Here is a 19,745-nt window from a genome sequence, read left to right on the forward strand (position 1 = left end):
TATCATCAAAGATTAATTTCAAGAGCCTTGATAAGAGCAAATTGTTTTTTTACATGGAAATTTGTACCATGTTTTAGACTGACATCGATAAACAGGTAGCTTAAAACAAAGATTGGGAAAGAGCTGAGTATGATCTGACTTTGAAATGCCAAATTGTCTAGGAAAACAAATATTAAGTAGGCTATACAAATGAGGTACAGATGAAGAACTGACAATGAAAGGGGGAAGGAAACCTACTCATAACAGGAATGGGTTAAATAGGGATACACACACACTAAAGGGTTCAGCATCCTCCAAAATCTTTTATAGATTTTAAAGAGAGGAGGGAATGGGATAAGATGTGGTATAAAAGTATATATAAATTTATGGTAGTGTAGATAAATGCCTATAGGTATAAATCCAAATGTGTTTATGTGTGTATGTAAATATGTATACAAAAAAATATATACCTGTACTTAACTGTGGTCTGCTTGGGAAGATAAAAGGGGAAAAGAGAAAAGTAAAAAGCAAAGAACAGAGAATAAAAAAATAACCTACCAACGAAGCAAAGATGGATAGTCATGAATATATAATCTCTTCTAATATTATATATGCTTTCTTGAAATGGATTTATTGTTTTATATTTTAAATACTCCCTTATGTTCTGCTGGGAACATTACAATGTTTTGTTTTATTTCCCTTTTTCTTTTTTGTTTTATGTTTGTCTTTAGTTTTAAATAGAAAAAGATCTATTTAAGCAATCCTCTAGATCCCATCTGGGTAATATTTAGAATAATTGAATTCTTAGGATACCTATACAAATATAATATACAATTGCAAAAATCAAAGACTTTAAGAGCTGCAAGGGACCTAAGAGATAATCGAGTAGGTTAATCTTTTGTATTTCATAGATGTAAAAACTAAGGCCCAAAGAAAAGGAGGATTTGAACTCAGCTCTTCTGACTCAAACTCCTATGTAAGTATTATTTCTTCAAAGCTAACATTTTACAAGCTGTCCACAACTACAAAGTATTATAAGTTGGATGAAACAAAATATCTTAATATTAAATAGAACTTAAACTACTAATTAAAATAACAGCAAGTATGCTTCAGCATATTTCTTTCTATACATATTCCTGTTGGAATTCACCAAGCTAGTTGCTATCTACAATACTTGCTTTTAAGTTGTATGTAAATACTCGAAGTCTTCTACTCCACAAGTATGTTGACTATTTCCTTCAGTAAGAGTTCTGCTAAAGTACAAAAGCAAATTATATTTTAAATATTTAGAATAATATAAAATTACAAGACATTTCAACTCTTTTCTAATTCAGAATCCCCACAACAAATAAAAGATCTGTCAAATTAAAATCTGACTACAAAGCAATTGGTCTTTCACAATTCATCTCCAAAACTTGTGTCTTTGAAAAGCTGCCCTGTGAGATCCTCTATAACAGGGAAGACAATTTATTAAGAGACTTTATCAACCAGTTGCACATTATTTCATTTTCAACACAGTATTTTATAAACTCAAACATGTTTAATAACCTAATAAGGAAGATACAAGCACAAGCAGAAATGGTTGTGTATGTTTATTTTTCAATTAAAAAAAAAAAAAACTATGTAAATTTATATGCAAATTAGGCATGGCTCTCCAGGGATCTGACAAGCTGCAGGGGAGCCAACTGGATTTCACAAAATGTAGTCATCTCCCCACTCTCTAGGGGATTCACTACAGCATTTAAATTTCTCCTGCTCTCAAAATTTCTTAACTAACACGTGAAGAGGTATACCATCTTCTCATTCAGACAATTGTTAACTTTAATACAGAAAGCTTTTCCAGTAATATGGTGTACCTTCATTTTGATTTAAAACTGCAACAAAAAGTATTTCATAATTTTTATTGATGGCATTTATCCCATGGTTTAACATGTTAATTATACTGTAATAAACATGGCTTTAATATTAAACTTTTCCGTATTATCCAAAGTCACCACAGTCCATTTCAGTAAATATAAAAATATATACTTAATACTTTGTACAATACTGGTTTTTGGTCCAAACAAAAATGGATCAGAAAAGCCAATAAACTCACTTTAAGAATTTCCAATTTTCTTTAAAGATTTTCTAAATGGATTTAGGCAACTTTGAATAATGGGATTTACATAATAAAATCTTGAGACAATACTAAACAAAAAAATGTCGTTAACACACAAAATTAAAATTTCAAGTTCACAGATTTATGTTATGCCAAAAAGTACGTACAGAAACAAAATTGTATTTACACAAGTTTCATAATAAAATAATGAAAAGGCGAGACAAGGTGATGGAGCCATAAGAATGAAAATATAGAAATAGCATATAATTATTAAATGGAGAACTAGATCTAACAAGTCCTTAGCATGGACCATTCTTTAATCAGTCTTCCTCTATCAGAAAATTTTAGTGCACAATACACCCAACTCACTCACTTCACACATACACCAGCACAAACTCAGCATAGAAATCATTCATTTCAACATTCTCTAATCTATACAGAATCCCTCACTGATAAAATTACAATTTCAGTGCGTTCCATTAACGCACATTAGCGCACATATTGGTGCAGATGAAGAGGTATTATACAAAGCCATTTGCTGTGTAGGCTACACTCATATATATAGCCAGACCATGCCAAGTCAGTGGATAAAGAAGTTGCTGGATCCTAAAATAATTTTGCTTAAGAACCTCTCTGTCACCAGCTCTAGCTAATTTTTTTAAAGGAGAAAGGAAGTTAGCAGAGAATGGTTGGTGAAGGGTAAGAAGGGTATATAGGGGGAGAAGGAAAAAACCTTTTGAAACTTAAAGATGTTCTTAAGCAGAACTGATTTTTAAAAACCCCAGCACAAGTAAGTGAATGCAGAGTACAAGTTGTTAAAATTGATGTTTCTATCACCATTCTGAAATTTATTTCCTGCGCCTAACAGCAGTTTTTATCTTCCGACCAGAAACTGAAGTGCCAGAAGTAGAAAACATATTTTTTCCATTTGTCCTGCCAAAAAAGAAAAATAAAGAGTCAGTATACAACGTGAGGGGGGCATCTGGGTAGTGCAGTGAATCGAGTGCCAGGTTGGAGTCAGGAATATCTAAATTCAAATCTGATCTTAGACACTTACTATATTAATTCCTATTTGCTCCAGTTTTTCATCTGTAAAACGAGTAAACACTGAAGAAGGAAGTGGCAAATTATTTGAGTATCTTTGCCAAGAAAACCCAATGGACAAAAGTTCATTGGATCATGTGGAGGTGAACACAACTGAGCAATTCAAACACAACATATAACATGATACTCATTCAGGTTCAATATGTTTCCTAAGGGTGTCATAATAACAAAAAGAGAAATTAATTTTTAATGCAAATCCTTTGGATTACATAGCCTGTATGTGAGAAAAAAGTTTGCTTTCCCCCACACTATTATTGCTATTAATAATTCTAAATTTATATGAATGATGAAGTAAAAAATTACTATACTTCTGTACCTGAACACCAACAATACTAAGATGAAAAAAGCCAATAAATTACCTCCAACTCAATAAAAAGGTCCCTCTTACCCCACTGTAAATGCTGCTGGAGATGGGTTAAATGGAAATCCTGTTGAGCCTGAAGGCTGGGCTGAGGCGGCAGGTGTACCAGCATTTGCACCAAAGGTGAATATTCCTGATGGATTGTTGTTAGTGAAGTTGAAATTTGCAGTGCTGCTTCCAAAGTGGAACACAGAACCTAAAAGGTTCCAAACATAAAGTATTTCAAATTTTCTTTATCAAGGCAAAGTTATTTTCCCATATGCTTTACTCGATCTTTTCTTCGGGGACAGGTATTGGTCTTTGCAGAGGGAAAAAAAAGAGTAGAATTTATGTTCTACTTGGACTACTGGGTTTGGGGGGGAAGGAACACATATTTTCTACAGTTACAGAGAATATTTGTAGTCCCCCAAATTAAAAAACTTAAGTTTGTAACTATGTTCTTCAATTTAATATGATGTAATAAAAACCAACTTGGTGTAAGTTTCAGAGATAGGCAACAGGGAAGATAAATTTTTAGTGATGTATAAACTAGTAAAAGGACATAACAAAGACAAAAACAAAACATGGAAGTATCAAAAAAAAGCACACATAAAATATGTAATACAGAAGTTGGGGTGGGGAAAAGCACTTTAGGCACCACGAGAAAATGGATAGAGTCAGAACAGATAGAGTGTCCAGTTTGGGAATATATAGAATACAATGAGCGAAGCAGAAAAAATCTGAACTTTAGTCTTATAAGTGCTGAAGAACACTTTTGAGGAAAGGTAGTATAAGCAGATCCATGTACAAGGAAGATTGCAATAATGTGAAGAAACTGTTAAGGAAGCTACATAAATGTCCAGTAAAGTGCTTATGTAAGAGCAATGGCAGTGTAAACAAAGAGAAAAGTTGGGTAGTGGAGGGAGAGAAGGATAAGAGATAATTTTATATGGCATCAAAAGCATTTGGGGAGTGGGAAGAGACTTATCATAAAATATAATGCTGTAACATTGTTATAATATTACATGTAAAGTAATAATATAAAATATAACACCACCAGCTGTGAACATGAGACATAAAATAAATGGTTGTGTTCACCATATAAAAGAATGAACTCAGAAGGTAGAACAGCTTTAAGGAAACATCTAAGCTTTTGCTTAAAAACACTATAAAAGAAGGAAAGGATGTCATCTCCTTATTTGAAGCTTAATAAAAACTATAGCAATTGTACGTTGCACTTTTCTTTGAAAGCACTGCTTTAGGATAGACTCATCCCAGCAGAGGGAGACAGCTTTGGTTAAGCTTAGATTTCTAGGTCAATTAACAGGTATAGTAGAATTTAAAATACAAGACACCTAAAAGGATTTTATCTGCTCCTTCAGACTCAACTCATTCTTGAACCCCAGGCCCTCTTTACAACTGATCCTATCCTCACCCCTCAGGCCAGGTTTATTCCAGATCCACATATTAAGATCTAAGTCTAATAGACTTCCTATCCATTAGTCTGATGGGACAAAAGATAACTAGTATTCTACCTTTTCTAATAATGATCCACAAATCTGGGCTACTAGGGAAAAGGGGTAATTGGATAGAGATGATGCAACAATTTAGTATAAAACACCAAGAGTTGGAGTGATATAAATCCTACCTTTTTTGGGGGGGGAGGTGGAGAGGGGGAGAGAAAGAGGGCAGAAAAGTCTTCAGATTAAGAGAACTGTAACATCCAGATATAATGAATAACAATGGCAATTTAGAAGTCAAGGGAAGAGAATAAGCTATAACTTTAATAAACAAATATTAACATACCTTTTTTTTTTTTTTAACATATAGGAAATTAGTATTAAGTTGAATATTGGAAACACTAATTTTAATGCAAGTCCTGACATTCCTCCACGTATAACACTTTTATAAAAGTTCTTCTCTCTACAAAGACAAGGCTCAAGACAAATCCTTTTCTGAAGACAAGACATGAATATGAAGACGTGCCAAAATTTCTTGAAACAACACACAACTTACTAGAATTAGAAGTTGTTCCAGAACCAAAACCAGGTTGCTGAGTAGGCGCTTGTCCAAAGACAGGAGGTTGGCTGGTACTTGACACTGACCCAAAAGCAGGGGTTGAGGGTTGGGAACTAGATGAAAATAATGTTGACGATGATAAAGATCCAAACCCTGGAGCACTGGGCTGACTGGTACCTTGACTTTGTCCAAATGCTGGGGTCTGGCTGGTACCAAATACAGGACTGGCAGATGTTGAAGACCCAGCACCAAATACAAAGGAAGAAGAACCTACAGATATAAAAAAAAAAAGTTTTAATTAACTTTGAAACCAAGTTTAATTATCTGGAAATAATTTTAATTCTAAGCTTTTAGTTTTCAAGTCTTATTCATTTTTGCAAAAAGAAAACCTACTAAAATTGATTCCTATAGAAGCAGCATGGTGTAGAACAAAGATGATGTAGAACCAGGAGCAAGGCAATCTTAATTTCATTTTCAATTACCACCAACTAATGGAGTAACTATAATTATATTTCTTGGGCCTCAACCCTTATAATTAGAGGTGGAAAATGGGGGTGTAGGACTCAAAGACAATTGGTTCTGGATCTTAATGATTTGGGTTCAAATGTTGCCTTTGATGCCCATTACTATTTTATGTAATCCTGGACAAGACATTTAATCTTCTTGGGCCTCACTTTCCTCATGTGTAAAAAGGAGGAAATTGGATAAGAACCTCTAAAATTCCCCCAGCTCTAAACCTATCACCCTACAAGTTTTCATTTTAAGTAAACAAAAGTATTTCTGTTCCAGTGAGCAAACTCTACAGAGTTTACGAGGTGGACAACCACTGGCAATTCTCTAACTCCTGGGAATTTATTTTCTCTAACTGTAAAATGGTGATATCTACCCTGTTTAGCTAGAAATGTTGTAGCAACAATCAAATGAGGTCATAAGATTGAAAGTGCAGAACAGGAGACAAAAATAGAGGAACAGAAATGAGAATTGAGTTTCAGGGAACAGTCAAGAGCCTAAAAGTTCACTTTGATGTAGAGTGTAAGCAGGTAAGTACATGAAGCCAGTCTGAAAAGGTAGGTAGGATATGAGATGAATTTCTTATTTCTACACATATTTCTCTTATTGAATTATAAGTTGTCACTTCAAAGCAATTTAATTATCACAGATGATAAGAGGTCATTTTATAAAATGTTCAACTATTTTGGAAAACAATTTAGAATGATGTGAGAAAGGAGTTCAAAAAGGAGGGGAGGGAAAAAAGAAACTGCATAATAAAAAGATATTCATAGCTGACTTTTTATGGTCTAAAAAAAAAAAAAAAAAAAAAAAAAAAAAAGAAGATTCCAGTCCTTATTTCTAATCAGTCTTTCATACAGCAGCCAAATTAATATTCGTAGGACCCAGATTTGACTGTAGACACCTTTGCAATTAAAGGGGTATAAGAGAAAATAAAGCTCTGCTAGCAATCTTTCTCATATCAATTCCACTTCCAAGAGGAAGTGGGGATTGGAGGAAGGAGGGGGAAAAAAAGAAAAAAAAAAATCACATTCATTTTCTTTCTTTCTTCTCCCCACAGCAATCATTGCCAGACACATGCCATCTTTCATCAATCCTTATTATAACAAAGGGAAAGAGCAGAGTTAAATGGATCAGATCTGACAAAGGAGTGTATTATATAGCAAGGCTGTAATTCCTTACTCCTTGATTAAGAGGAATATTTTTCTCATGTGTTCTCTGGAACCAAGATGGATCCCTATAATTACATTTCAACTGGCTTTCAATCCTGTCATTTACTTTATTAATTAATTTCAATTAATTTGATTAATTTTGTGAGGAGCAAAATGTCAAAAGTAGTAGTGGATTTGGAATTAAGAGAACCTGGGTTCAAATTCTCTCTGACTACAGACTGCTATTTACCAACCTGTGTGACCTTAGGCAAATCACCTAAGCTTTTTGGGCTTCAGTTTTTCTAATCCATTAAACAATTTGGACTATGTAACTCTTATGTTCCCTTCTAAATCTAAATCCATGATACTAAGAAACAAAATGTCTGTCAACTGGGGGATATCTGAACAAATTGTGGCATATGAATGTAATAGAATACTATTGTGCCATGAAAAACAACAAATATAGAGTAATTTAGATTAAAAATGGGAAGACTTATATAAAATGATAGAAAGGGAAGGAGGAAGACTTTGAAAGCAACACAAAACAATGGCAACACTATTAAGCCAAACTCTGACTGCCATGATAAAGTTTTGTCCTTGAAAACAGATATTTAAATGCATACTTCTCTCTCCTCTGGAGAGGTGGGTAGATCATAGATACACAATCTTTTTTTGTTTTTGCATCAGGAGTGTGCAGTCTAATATATTCCAGAAAATGATGATACTATACCCAAAAAAGGCACCAATAATAATTTTTTTCAAAACAGATGGGAACCAGATTGTTATAGGCTTTAAAAGTCAGGTGAAGAGTTGTTTTTTCCCCCTGACCTAAAAGTTATATCTGAGAAAGATATCTGTGCAGAAGTATCAGTAATTTGTCCTAGGAATTATCAATTGACAATTGTGTAAAGAATGAATTAAAACTAAGACCGGAACCTGATAAGGACCTGAACTAGGGAAATGTTCATGTAAATGAAAAGGAGGTGTATGTAAAGATATAGAGGCAGAATCAACAAGAATTTGGAATTATCAGAATTCTCGCTTAATAATGCACAGAGCAGAAAGCAAGCCTACATAAACTTTCTGAGTCAAATAGGAGAGGCAGGGGTTTTTAACTTATCAGATCTGATGTAGACTATAAGTCTTTTTTTCAAAATAATGATTTTTAAATGCACAAAATAAAATATATAGAATTATAGAGGAAATCAATTTTATTGAAATAGTTATCAATGTAATAAAAATCTCAAGTCCACAAGTCCACAAACTCTAACAACTCTCATCTACAGATACCACTATCATAAATAAGGAGGAAAAAAGACAGGCATTTAAGTGCCAATTCCTATGCTAAGTGCTTACTAATATTATTTCATTCAATCTTCACAACAACCCTAAGAAGTAATTGTTATATCATCCCATTTTATACCTGAAGAAACAGGGAGACAGGTTAAATGCCTTGCCCAGTTACACAGAAACTAATTGTCTAAAGCTAGATTTGAACTCAGGATTTCCTGATTTTTGGGCCCAGTGCTTCTATATACTGTTCTACCTAGCTGCCTCACAGAAGAATGAATGAAAAAAAAATTTGGTAAATGTTTACTGTATACCAGATATTAGGGATATAAATATAAGAAAGAAAAACTCTAAAGATGTGATACAATTTCAATATTAACTACCCACCCTAACCTCGTACTTTAAATATACCTGCAGAAACAGACGGTGTTGTAGCTCCAAAGCTGAAGGTAGAGGATGAAGTGTTATTGCTATTGGCTCCTGTGCCAAAAACAAATGGGCCAACAGCAACACCTGTGCTAGACGTGGTGGCTGGTTTGCTTTCTTGAGAAAACACAAAAGACTGAGATGTACTGGAGTCTGAGGGGTTACCAAAGGCAGAACTGGTCCCTGATGAAGAGCTGGTCTGTCCAAACATAAAGGCAGCAACAGGTGGGTTGGAGGCAGAGGTGACACTTCCAAACATACCACCACCACTAGAAGTAGTTGGTGTTGGTGCATTTGAGTTGGAAGAACTACTGCTCAAGAAATTGAAGACTGTCTTTGTTGCTCCTTGATCTGCAAAACAAAATCAGTGAAAAGTCCTTAAACTCCAAGTCCTCAGACACTGCAACATGACAAAAGAAGTCTGTGTTTCAATGCTACCAGGAAATTTCAAGGTACAGGCCTATAAGTAAAGCTTTGATTTTTAAATATTTAAGGTCCTGAATGTACCTAGTGATCGATCACTAAGTCTTGATGTACCCTCCCTGTACAACCAATATTAAATTATGGGTCTGGGATTGGTTTTTCACTTATTTCACCCACAAAGAGTTCACCATGAATCAAAATTTTATTGTTTGGCTACTATAGATAATTTAACTATTAGGTTTTTCTTATGGTCTCTATTTTCCAGAGTTCTTTCATTTCAGGCAAACTCAGAACTACACCAGAGCATCCAATTCAAAACAAATTGATATTGGGATATAGTAGGTTTGTGACTATGTAAAGATGATATACTATGATACTCAGGTACTATAAATATTGAACAAATAATTTAGGAGTTATGAAGATATGGATTCAACAAATCTCCCCACAAGGACAAGGAGTAAGGACTGGGTAAGAACATCATTCCTAGAGTCAAGAATATCTGAATTCAAATCTGGTCTCAGATATTTACTAGCTATGTGATCTTGGGCAAGTCACTTAACCTCTACTTGCTTCAGTTCCTCATTTGTAAAATGGGGATACACAGGGGGAAAAAATGGCAAATCATATCAGTATCTTTGCCCAAAAAAATCCTATAGACATTGTCCATGGATCATGTAGAAACAAACAAGAATGAGTGACTGAATAATAACAAAAGAATGAAGGATTCCAAGTATTATAGAAATTCATTATTTTATGGCTTCAGTCCATCATCTTCATTCTTTTTTCCACACCAATTTTCAACTCCTGTTTTTCTAGTGCTATAATAACAAACTGTAATTTTCTTTGATACTATACCTTTTCCTCCATTCAGAGTTTAAAAAATAATAAGATTCAAGTTTTAATATATTTGTGCAGATTTCAGATGATATCCAACTCATTTATTTGAGGTTTAACACCTTTAAATATTCAAGTTATTTTCCCATTATAAAGGCAATTTAAAACAACTTTTATGCAATCAGCTACCAAACTAAGACAATCATATGAGCACATAATTTGGTGCCAATAATACACCTAAAAACTTCTTAATTTGTTAAGAACACAAAGGAAATGGCGGAAAATGTTAATGCCTTCTTTTCCCATCCCAAAACATCCTCTCTAGCAGAACTACCTCCATTTAAATTAGACTAATATATCTTAAATAAATAAGTGGATAAACTAATATGCCAACTTTCAGAGGCCTGAGTTAAGGATGGTAAATTTTTCCTCAAAAGAACTTATAGTAAATTGAACTGTTTTATGAACTAAAGAATGATGTCATTTCTAAAATATATATATCTATTTCCTTAAATAATTTAACCAAAATGCCTGATGAGCCAATTTTCAAATCAATGCAAATTCTGAGCTCATCATTATTATTTTTACCATCCTTAGAGGCATGTTACTTTAAATCATACTAAAAACCATCTTCTTTTATTTTCCCTAGTCTTCATTCACTTTCCCTCTTCTAGTTTCTCATACTGAATCTGTTCTGATTCTGTATATGGGTTGCTTATTCCATTATAAAAGTAGTATATTAACAACAAAGCAGCAAATTTCCATTTCTGATGCTACTGAAATCGGCTAGATTCATATTGAGTTATTTCTATCACAAATTTCTCTCTCAGGGGGTGTGTGTGTGTGTGTGTGTGTGTGTGTGTGTCTACCTCTGTATCTATAAGCAATGGACTTAAGCTATCGTGCTTTCTTTGTGGCTCTGATTATACTCTCAATCTCTATAATAAAAATGTTGGTTTGTCTAGCTGTTTTTCCTAATTAAGAGTAACTCATCTAAATAAAAACTCATCTAAATTTTTGTTCAAAAGTGATAAACATAATCTCCGTTAAAACACCTATGTAAATCTACAGATAGTCCAAAACTCATTTTCAGTGAAGTTTCAAAGTCACAATTTTAAGGATCAATCAACTAACATCAAACAAATACTTACTGCTACACTACTTTGGGACTTCTCCATCACACCCCCAACAAACTCATTACTGGGATAACCTTACCACCCTCTAAAATCTTATTAGCTTAAGCCCTCCACTTCATTACTACTTTCTACTTCTCTGACTGGAGGATTTCTCATTTAGCTGCGCTACTCTGGACCTTCTCTATTAAACTTTATGCTCATTAAAGTAAGGTAAGGGACTATTTTTGGGGTGGGGGTATTTGTATCTCTACCACTTAGAATGGTGCCTAGACATAGCAGGCACTTTGTTCAGTGTGGCAGACACGGACTTATAAAAGGAGGGAAAAAATTACTTACCCTCAAAGACAATTTTAAGATTAATTAGCAATGATGATCACTTATAGAAAGTAAGAAATATTAGCCAAACTTTTACTCTGGCTGGGCTAATATAATTATTAATGCAAATTACATTTATAAAAAATGGGGTATTATCTACATAAACACTAAGTATGTTTCACAATTCCATGTAACTATTCATTTTCAACCCACTATATACTTTCCCCCCCAACACACACACATACACACTGACACATATATGGATGCTGCCCTACTTTCCCAAGCAAACAACATATTTTTTCCTAGATTTTTATCTCTGCTGATTTATTTTTAAACACTAATTTCTCCATTGTTGTTATTGAGTTCTTTCAGTTATATAGGATTCTTTGTGATTTCATTTGGGATTTTCTGGGCATCTGGGCATACTGGGGTAGTTTCTCATTTTCTTCTCCGGCTCATTATATAGATGAGGAAATAAGACAAACACTATTATGGAACTTGCCTAGGGTCACACAGTTAATTTAAATGTCTGAGGCTAAATTTGAACTAAGGTCTTTCTGACTGCAGGCCTGGTATACTAGTCACTATATCACCTAGCTGTCTTTCTTCCATTAAAGAAATATTTATCTTTCCAGCAATTTGTTTCTACAGATAAAAGCAACTTTACTTCTTTTACTTCAAAGAGGTTAAATGTGTGAAAAATTTTTAAATTCTATTCTTTCCAGAGAATCGTTTTTCCCAACAATATTTGATTATCCATTAAGGAAAGCAGATAATTTATCAATTACATGTGCCTTGTTCAGATAATAAAGGAACCAATTATGTCAATAAAATATGGGAATGAGTTGCTTACTCTTACAGTGTACAATTATAACTTTTGAACAGTCTGTTAAGATCCTTGAATTAAAAGTTATTGGATCTGACAATCAAGCCAATATGAATACATGTACTTACCAGATGAAGTACTAGTCTGGGTCCCAAAAGCAAATAGGACCTTTGCTGATTGCTCAGTTTGACTCTCCACTGGTTTTGTCAAGTTAAAATTAAATGCACGTTTTGATGTACTTTCATCTTTGGTTTGCTCAGAATTCCCAAAGGAAAACACCTGCTGAGACTTTGGCTCCTCGCTGTCAGCTTTCTTCCCAAATACTAGAGAAGTAGCTGAGGTGACAGGCTCTTGTTGTTTCTCCTCTGTCCTTCCCATAACAAACACTGAAGCAGATGGCAAACCAGCTGATTCCACACTGCCAAAACTGAACCCTCCTCCCTTGGCTGCAGGAGTTTCTTCCTTATTTTCTTCTGGCTTCTTAAATGCAAAAGGAGTCACCGCCATATTTTTTGTTTCAGTGGATCCAAAGCTGAAGCCACCCACTCCAGCCTTACTCTCAGAGGGGGCCATGGTGACAGTGGCAGCAGAAGAGGTGAGACCAGCAGTAACATTTGTACCAAATGTGAAGCCTGTTGTTGTAGATGTTTTAAGCTCCTCTTTCTTTTCTTGTGGCCCAGAACTGGATGACCCAAACTGAAATGAGACTGAAGTAGATGGATTGCTTATGGAAGAAGGAACTCCAAAGTTAAAATTGTTATCATTCTTACTGTCTTTTTTACTCTCTTCTGATTTTCCATCAGAAGATGAAACTCCAAACTTGAAGTCCCCTACAGGTTTAGAAAACTTAAAGCCCCCACTCATGGGGTTTGAAGATGCAGGATCTGATGACATGCCTAATTTGAAGCCCCCTTGTTCACCAAATTTAAAACTTCCTGTGCTTGCTACCATCTGAGAAGACTCAGAAATGGATGCTGGAATACCAAATTTGAAGGACGGGGTTCCAGAGTCTACAGATGAAGAAGGGGTGCCAAAACCTTCAAAAACAAACAAAATAAAAATATTGTCTATGCAGAATTAAGAGCAACTATTCTCAAAGAATCAAAAGAATAAAAACATTTACAACCAATTCTTTAAATATAGAGAGCATAACTATGGTTTGTTTTGTAAGCTATAATGAGCAAGTGTCCCAAATTAGTGACCTAAGTTAATCAACACTAAATATGAAGTGACTTATATGTCATAACATACAAAAAAGAAGCACAGCATCCTGGAAATTCAGAAAATAGAGATCAAGTCTCTAGTTACTTAGCTTAAAATTTAAGGTATCAAGGTATTTGTAGATAATCCTACATGAGCTTACCAACATATAAATCAGTTTTTTTTTCTCTGCAAAAGAACTCCTCAGCAATATTATACTATATAATACAGAGAAGGACAGACAGGATGCAATACAATACAATTTTCAGTGTTGTTTTAGTCATTTCAATTGTGTTTGACACTTCATGACCCCAATTTGGGTTTTCTTGGCCAAGATACTGGAATGGTTTGCTATTTCCCCCTCTAGCTCATTTCACAGATGAAAAAACAGATAAACAGGGCCACATAGTTAGAAAAGTGAGGTCAGAGTTGAGCCCAGGAAGATGAGTCTTCCTGACTCTAAGCCTGCTATCTACTATACCACCTAGCTTTCTTGCAATATATTGGACTGTGACTAAGTAGCATTTACTTTATTCTAAACTTAACCAAGTATGAATTGGAGAGAATTATGGGCTTTTAAATCAAGAAGCTCTTGATTCAAATCATATTGTAGATATTTGCTAGCTATGTTATCCTGGGCAACCATAACATTCTTAGCCTATTCCTTCATCTATAAAAATAGTGGCAATAAGAGCACTAAAAATTGTTGTGCGGTTCAAATGATATGTAAAATATTTCAAAGTTTAAAGTCCCTACATAGATGTGAATAATTATTAACCAAAGGTCTTAAATAAGTTAAAAAAAAAAAAAAAAAGTTGTTTTTCTTTTTTCTCCCCTTCTTTTCGGAATTACAATTCTAGCTTTTTCTTCATTAATAAGTATCTCTAATATATCAATATTCTACCCAAATCATGACACCCAGCAGGAAACACAATTAATCCAGACATTGTCTGAAAGAAGAATAAGATGAAACTATCATCTCCTGTATTCTAGATATGATACTTTGAAAAAAATGTATCCCAAGATCACAAAAGCTTTTTCTTTTTGGCAGCTGTCTTATTGCAATGATAACTTGTGAGCTGAGAGTCTACTAAAACCCCGAGGAGAAGCAATGTGGCATTCCTATATATATAGTTTACTATATTACTATATATTTACAATTTAAACATAAAATCCAAAACATATAAGAATATAAGCATATTCCTAGAAATAAAGTCTTGAGACCTGAATTCGGAAACCCTGCCTCCCAATATTTACTCTCTGAGCCTCAGTTTGCTAATTTGGAAGGTAAACATAATATTCTTAGCATTTCTCTCATAGTGTTGTTGTAAAACAAGTTAGATAATATATAAAGCATTAAACAACTTTTATAGAATGACACAAATTAGCTCTTTTTCAAACAAACCATTATATAGCCTTGTCCTCTCCTCCAACTTATATCCGTGAAGTTGACTTTTTAAAACTAATTATTTTAAATTAATTTTTATTTTAATGTCATCTACCCATGTATTACCTCCTCTTAGCATTTTTTTTTCTGCTCTTATTTTAACATTATTAATTGTCCTTTAGGCCCCAGTCATTTAACAAATTGTAAATGAGGAGTTAGCCGATAAAGGAATACATTTATATTTTTAAATTATAAAAAATCAACCCAACTTGAATTTCTAATTGATAGAATGTGCAAGTTCTATTGTACTTTACTGGGAAATAAAGAATAGACTCTTTCCAGCTCAAAATACACAAATTCTGATGACAATATGATCTGGCTGATTACATAATTTTCAAGAAACAGATTTAAACTAATAATTCCAATGGTCACTTGATGACATAGCACTTAAAGTGTAATAAGTGTACAATTAGCCCTAGAAGTTAGGGAGTGATAGCAACATCTTGACTCCTTACCTATAAATTCTGATTTTGTGCCTGGCTTTGCACTTTCACATGCTACACACTTTGTGTCATCTGCTTTGTTCTGTACCAAGCACATTTCACAGTCCCAACTTCCCTCAGGTTTCTTGAATTTGTCCAATCCTAGAAATCCTCCAGAAGGCATGGAAACAGAAGTTGTATTACTACATGGCACAGGCACTGAACCTCCTCCTAAAAGGGAACAAGAAAAGATATTAGGATTCCTTTAATATATATAAGCAGATCTCTCAAAGAATATAATTTAACTCATGCTCAACCTTTCTTTGCTTTTACTTAGTGGGAACAAATCTGTTAAATGTAAGACTACTAGGGCAACATTTACAGATGAGATGGCATTCAATGGGAATCATTCCCATTCAGATGCTAAAGTAATTTTCTTGAAATACAGATCTAACCATGTTGCTTCCTCACTCAAAAACGTCAATGGATTCTTATTGGCTTTTAGATAAAATATAAATTCCAGTTTGTTTTTTAAAGTCCTTCACAACCTAGTCCCAACCTACCATTCCAATCTTATTATACATTATTCCCTTTTATATATATATATATATATATATATGTATATATATATATATATATACATACACTATGATCCAGGCAAACTGGCCTTCCTGACGTTTGTTCTTCACACATAGCTCTATCACCTGTTTCTGTGCTTTTGCAGTGATTTTATTAGTCCAAGGCTAGAAAGCATTCTTTTTTACCTTCATCTAGTAAATGTCCTATTTCCTTCAAGACTGCTTAATTGTTACTTTTTATTTAAAACTGTTCTTGATTCCCTACTAAACCCCTATAGTACCTCTCTCCCATAAATTAACACATTTACTCTAAATGTATTTAAGTATGTCTATGTTTTCCCTGATAACATATAAGCTTCCTGAGAAAGCAAGGACTATTATTTGTCTTTGTATTCTCCAGGCCTTAACATACAGTGGGCACTTAATAAATGCTTGCTGAGTGACCAATTCTCAATAGGATAAGGAAGAAGTACGATGCACTATGATAAGCCTGACATTTGTTATTTAAAGTAATTGAACCAATCATCTGCTAAGAAACTTTCTGTAGTGCTGTTTAAATCACATCTAAAAACATTTTAATAAAATAAAATTTTAATAGAAAATCAAAACATGACACTTCTTTTTGCTAATCCCATACATAAAAAAGCATAACCAAAAATTAATGGTAATTTAATGAATAACTCAAGCACATTTTGCTTTATTACGATAACTAATTTTCTTTAAATGACATCTAATTTATTATAAAACAATAGAAAATGGTGAACATGTGTTCAGAATAAATAGAAGGTTGTAAGCAATATTTTCAAATGAAATTTAAAACATTCTAGTACTCACAAACACAAAAAAACTAAATGGTATAACCTCTTGAAAATAATTATAAAGGACTTCAAATATTATGACAAGACACAATCCTGAATAATACCTTTTTACACTCATCTCTTCCATTCTCTAAATAAAATTACTGCTACACATAAAAAGAGTCAAATAAAGCTCAAAATAATCATTATTGTAGGAATTATAGGTCTCTGGGAGACAAAGCTCTTAGCTAGTCAAGACAAAAATAAATCTTTTATCCCTAAAAAATATTAGGTTTCCAATTAAAAACTATCAACTCGCCTTTCAAATAGTATTGTTCAGCACTTATACACAATGATATCTCTTCCATTCAATGTTCCAGGATAGGCTAACTCTGCTCTATCAGAACTAAATTGGTAAAAGAGACTACAATGAAAAGAACATTGATCTGATGGAGAACAAGAGTATGAATTACAGCTCTTTTGCTACTTATATGAATTATACAAGTTATTTACTATTTTTTTAAAAAAATTTAATAATTTTTATTTACCAGATATAGGCATGGGTAATTTTACAACATTGACAATTGCCAAACCTTTTGTTCTAATTTTTCCCCTGCTTCACCCCCCCCCCAAGTTATTTACTTCTTAAAGACTTCACTTTTCTGTCTATAAAATGAATAGGTAGGACTAATTGATTTCTAAGGTCACTTCCAGCTTTCTCACAACCCAACCCTAAGACTATGTGAATATCATGCACATAGAATGCCCGTAATAAATGTACACCTTTAAACATTAAAATGTCAGATGTTATAAAAGTTTAGGACCTAATTAATTGCCATTTATATAGGAACTTACAAATTGCATTGTCTCTTTAAGAAGTATACTAGAGTTCAGTGATGTACTTCAAATGGCTAAAAAGAAACTAGATATTTTAATCAATATATTATCTACATATGCATAATATAGACATCTTAAAATAATTCAAATAAAATGTAAATGGTAATTATTGAAGTAGTAACTATTTCTCCCACTCCAATAAATCCTGAAAACTCAAGTCTGAGCATTTTTGACTATAAATAATATAATCTGATACTAAATGTTACTCTTCAAGATTCAAATATCCCTAAAAATTGAATGCAGCAAGCTGCTCTGATAAAATTCTGATATTAGAGAAATAAGACACTGATTAATATGTAAGAGTACCATTTCCAAACAAATAAATGGTAAAAAGACAATTTGCAAAGGAAAAATTCCAAACTATTAACAGCTATAGCACATAATATAAATCATTAATAGTGATAATTATTATATAAATATATTATTATTCAATGTAATATATTTAACTATATATTATATAAGTATATGTAATTATGTTACATATACAATATATTAAATGATATATTTAAATATAATAAAATATCATCATTATTAAATATATTATGCTAATATAAACTATACATATTCCTTCAGATTAGTAAAGATGTGAAAAAATAAAAATGGCTATTTTTAGAGGAACTACAGAAAATTAAGGGCACTGGATTACATTATTACTGGAACTGTGAAGTAGTCCAGTTGGACCACTGGCCTAGAAAGCAATTTGGAACTATGCCCCAAGTCATTAAACTGTGCAGACCATATACCTAGTGATACCACTAGCCCCATATAGCAAAGAGATCACAGGAAAAAAGCAACATGTGCTAAAAAATATTTATAGCAACATTTTGTCATAGCCAAGATTGCAAATAAAGAAAGTGATTTCTCAACCAAGGAATGGCTGACCATATTATATAGTATATAACTGTAATGGAAAAATGAAAAAAGGAATGATTTCAGAAAAACCTAAGAACTGATGGAAAGTGAAAATGGCCAAAACCATATGATTTTATTTGCAGTAACAACAATGAATGAAAAACAACTTTGAAAGGCTTAAAAACTCTGATCACTGCAACAATTAACCATGAGCCCAAAGAAGTGATAAGAAAGTATGTTATCTACTTTCTGACATTTTTGGATTTGGCAAATATATACATTTGTTCATAACTATAACTTATTTGTTACAAGGATTATTTTTCTTTTTGTATTTCTTGAGGGAAAGGATTTGGGAGCAATAGGGAGGCAGCTATAGGATCATTCCCTTGACAACCCCCTACCACCTAAAAGGATTTTTTAAAAAACACGCATAAAGGAGAGGACTAATGAAAATTCAGAAAGAAAATAAGTAGGACATCCTTGAAACTAATGTGTTGAATATATAGACTTAAAAAAAAAAAAAGTTTACATAAGTGAACTTGTATTTTCAAGTATATTTTTCTTTCTACTTGATATACAAAAAATATTAAATATTAAATTTAGAATTAAAAAACCTGAAAAATTGCTGTTCTAAGCATTTTTCTGATACTGCAAAGAATGATACATTTATAGAAATGGCAAGACAAAAGAGCCAATTACGAACTCTTTTCAACAGAGATGCACTGGAGATAGAGGGTGAATAGTGGAATAGAGAGGGAACAGAAAAATGAAGACTGATGTGGCATGTAGCATGCCTTAGGGAAGAAAAATGGATATTGTAGGAAAAAAAAAAAGTCCCAGGTCCTTTTTATATTCTCTTGCCATGTGCTTACATTGCTAGGAAATAAACCTATCAAATCATGTGACCATTCATAACAATATACATAACCATTTTATGTTGAATGAAAAATGTACTTTTATAAGGGCTAAGATCTCCATGCAAATCAGACTCTGATTTATTCACTGAGCAAAAGAAGTTCTTTTCAATATATTCCTTCACTAATTATAATTTACTAATAAGGATAGCCAAGAGGAAACTATTTCACTAAATATCACCAAAAG

General features: G+C 33.1%; 1 protein-coding gene across 1 annotated transcript in view; it reads right to left on the minus strand.

Annotated features, from left to right (window-relative positions):
* Positions 1 to 1,558: 1,558 nt before the first annotated feature.
* NUP153 (nucleoporin 153) overlaps positions 1,559 to 19,745 on the minus strand; it is a 78,975-nt gene continuing 60,788 nt past the window's right edge. The window contains 6 exon segments of the mRNA XM_074272362.1: positions 1,559 to 3,010; positions 3,570 to 3,738; positions 5,538 to 5,810; positions 8,903 to 9,268; positions 12,580 to 13,488; positions 15,554 to 15,751. Coding sequence (XP_074128463.1) covers positions 2,926 to 3,010; positions 3,570 to 3,738; positions 5,538 to 5,810; positions 8,903 to 9,268; positions 12,580 to 13,488; positions 15,554 to 15,751 — 2,000 coding nt within the window. The 3' untranslated portion in view covers positions 1,559 to 2,925.

The sequence above is a fragment of the Sminthopsis crassicaudata genome, chromosome 1 (assembly GCF_048593235.1).
Source record: "Sminthopsis crassicaudata isolate SCR6 chromosome 1, ASM4859323v1, whole genome shotgun sequence".
NCBI lineage: Eukaryota > Metazoa > Chordata > Mammalia > Dasyuromorphia > Dasyuridae > Sminthopsis > Sminthopsis crassicaudata.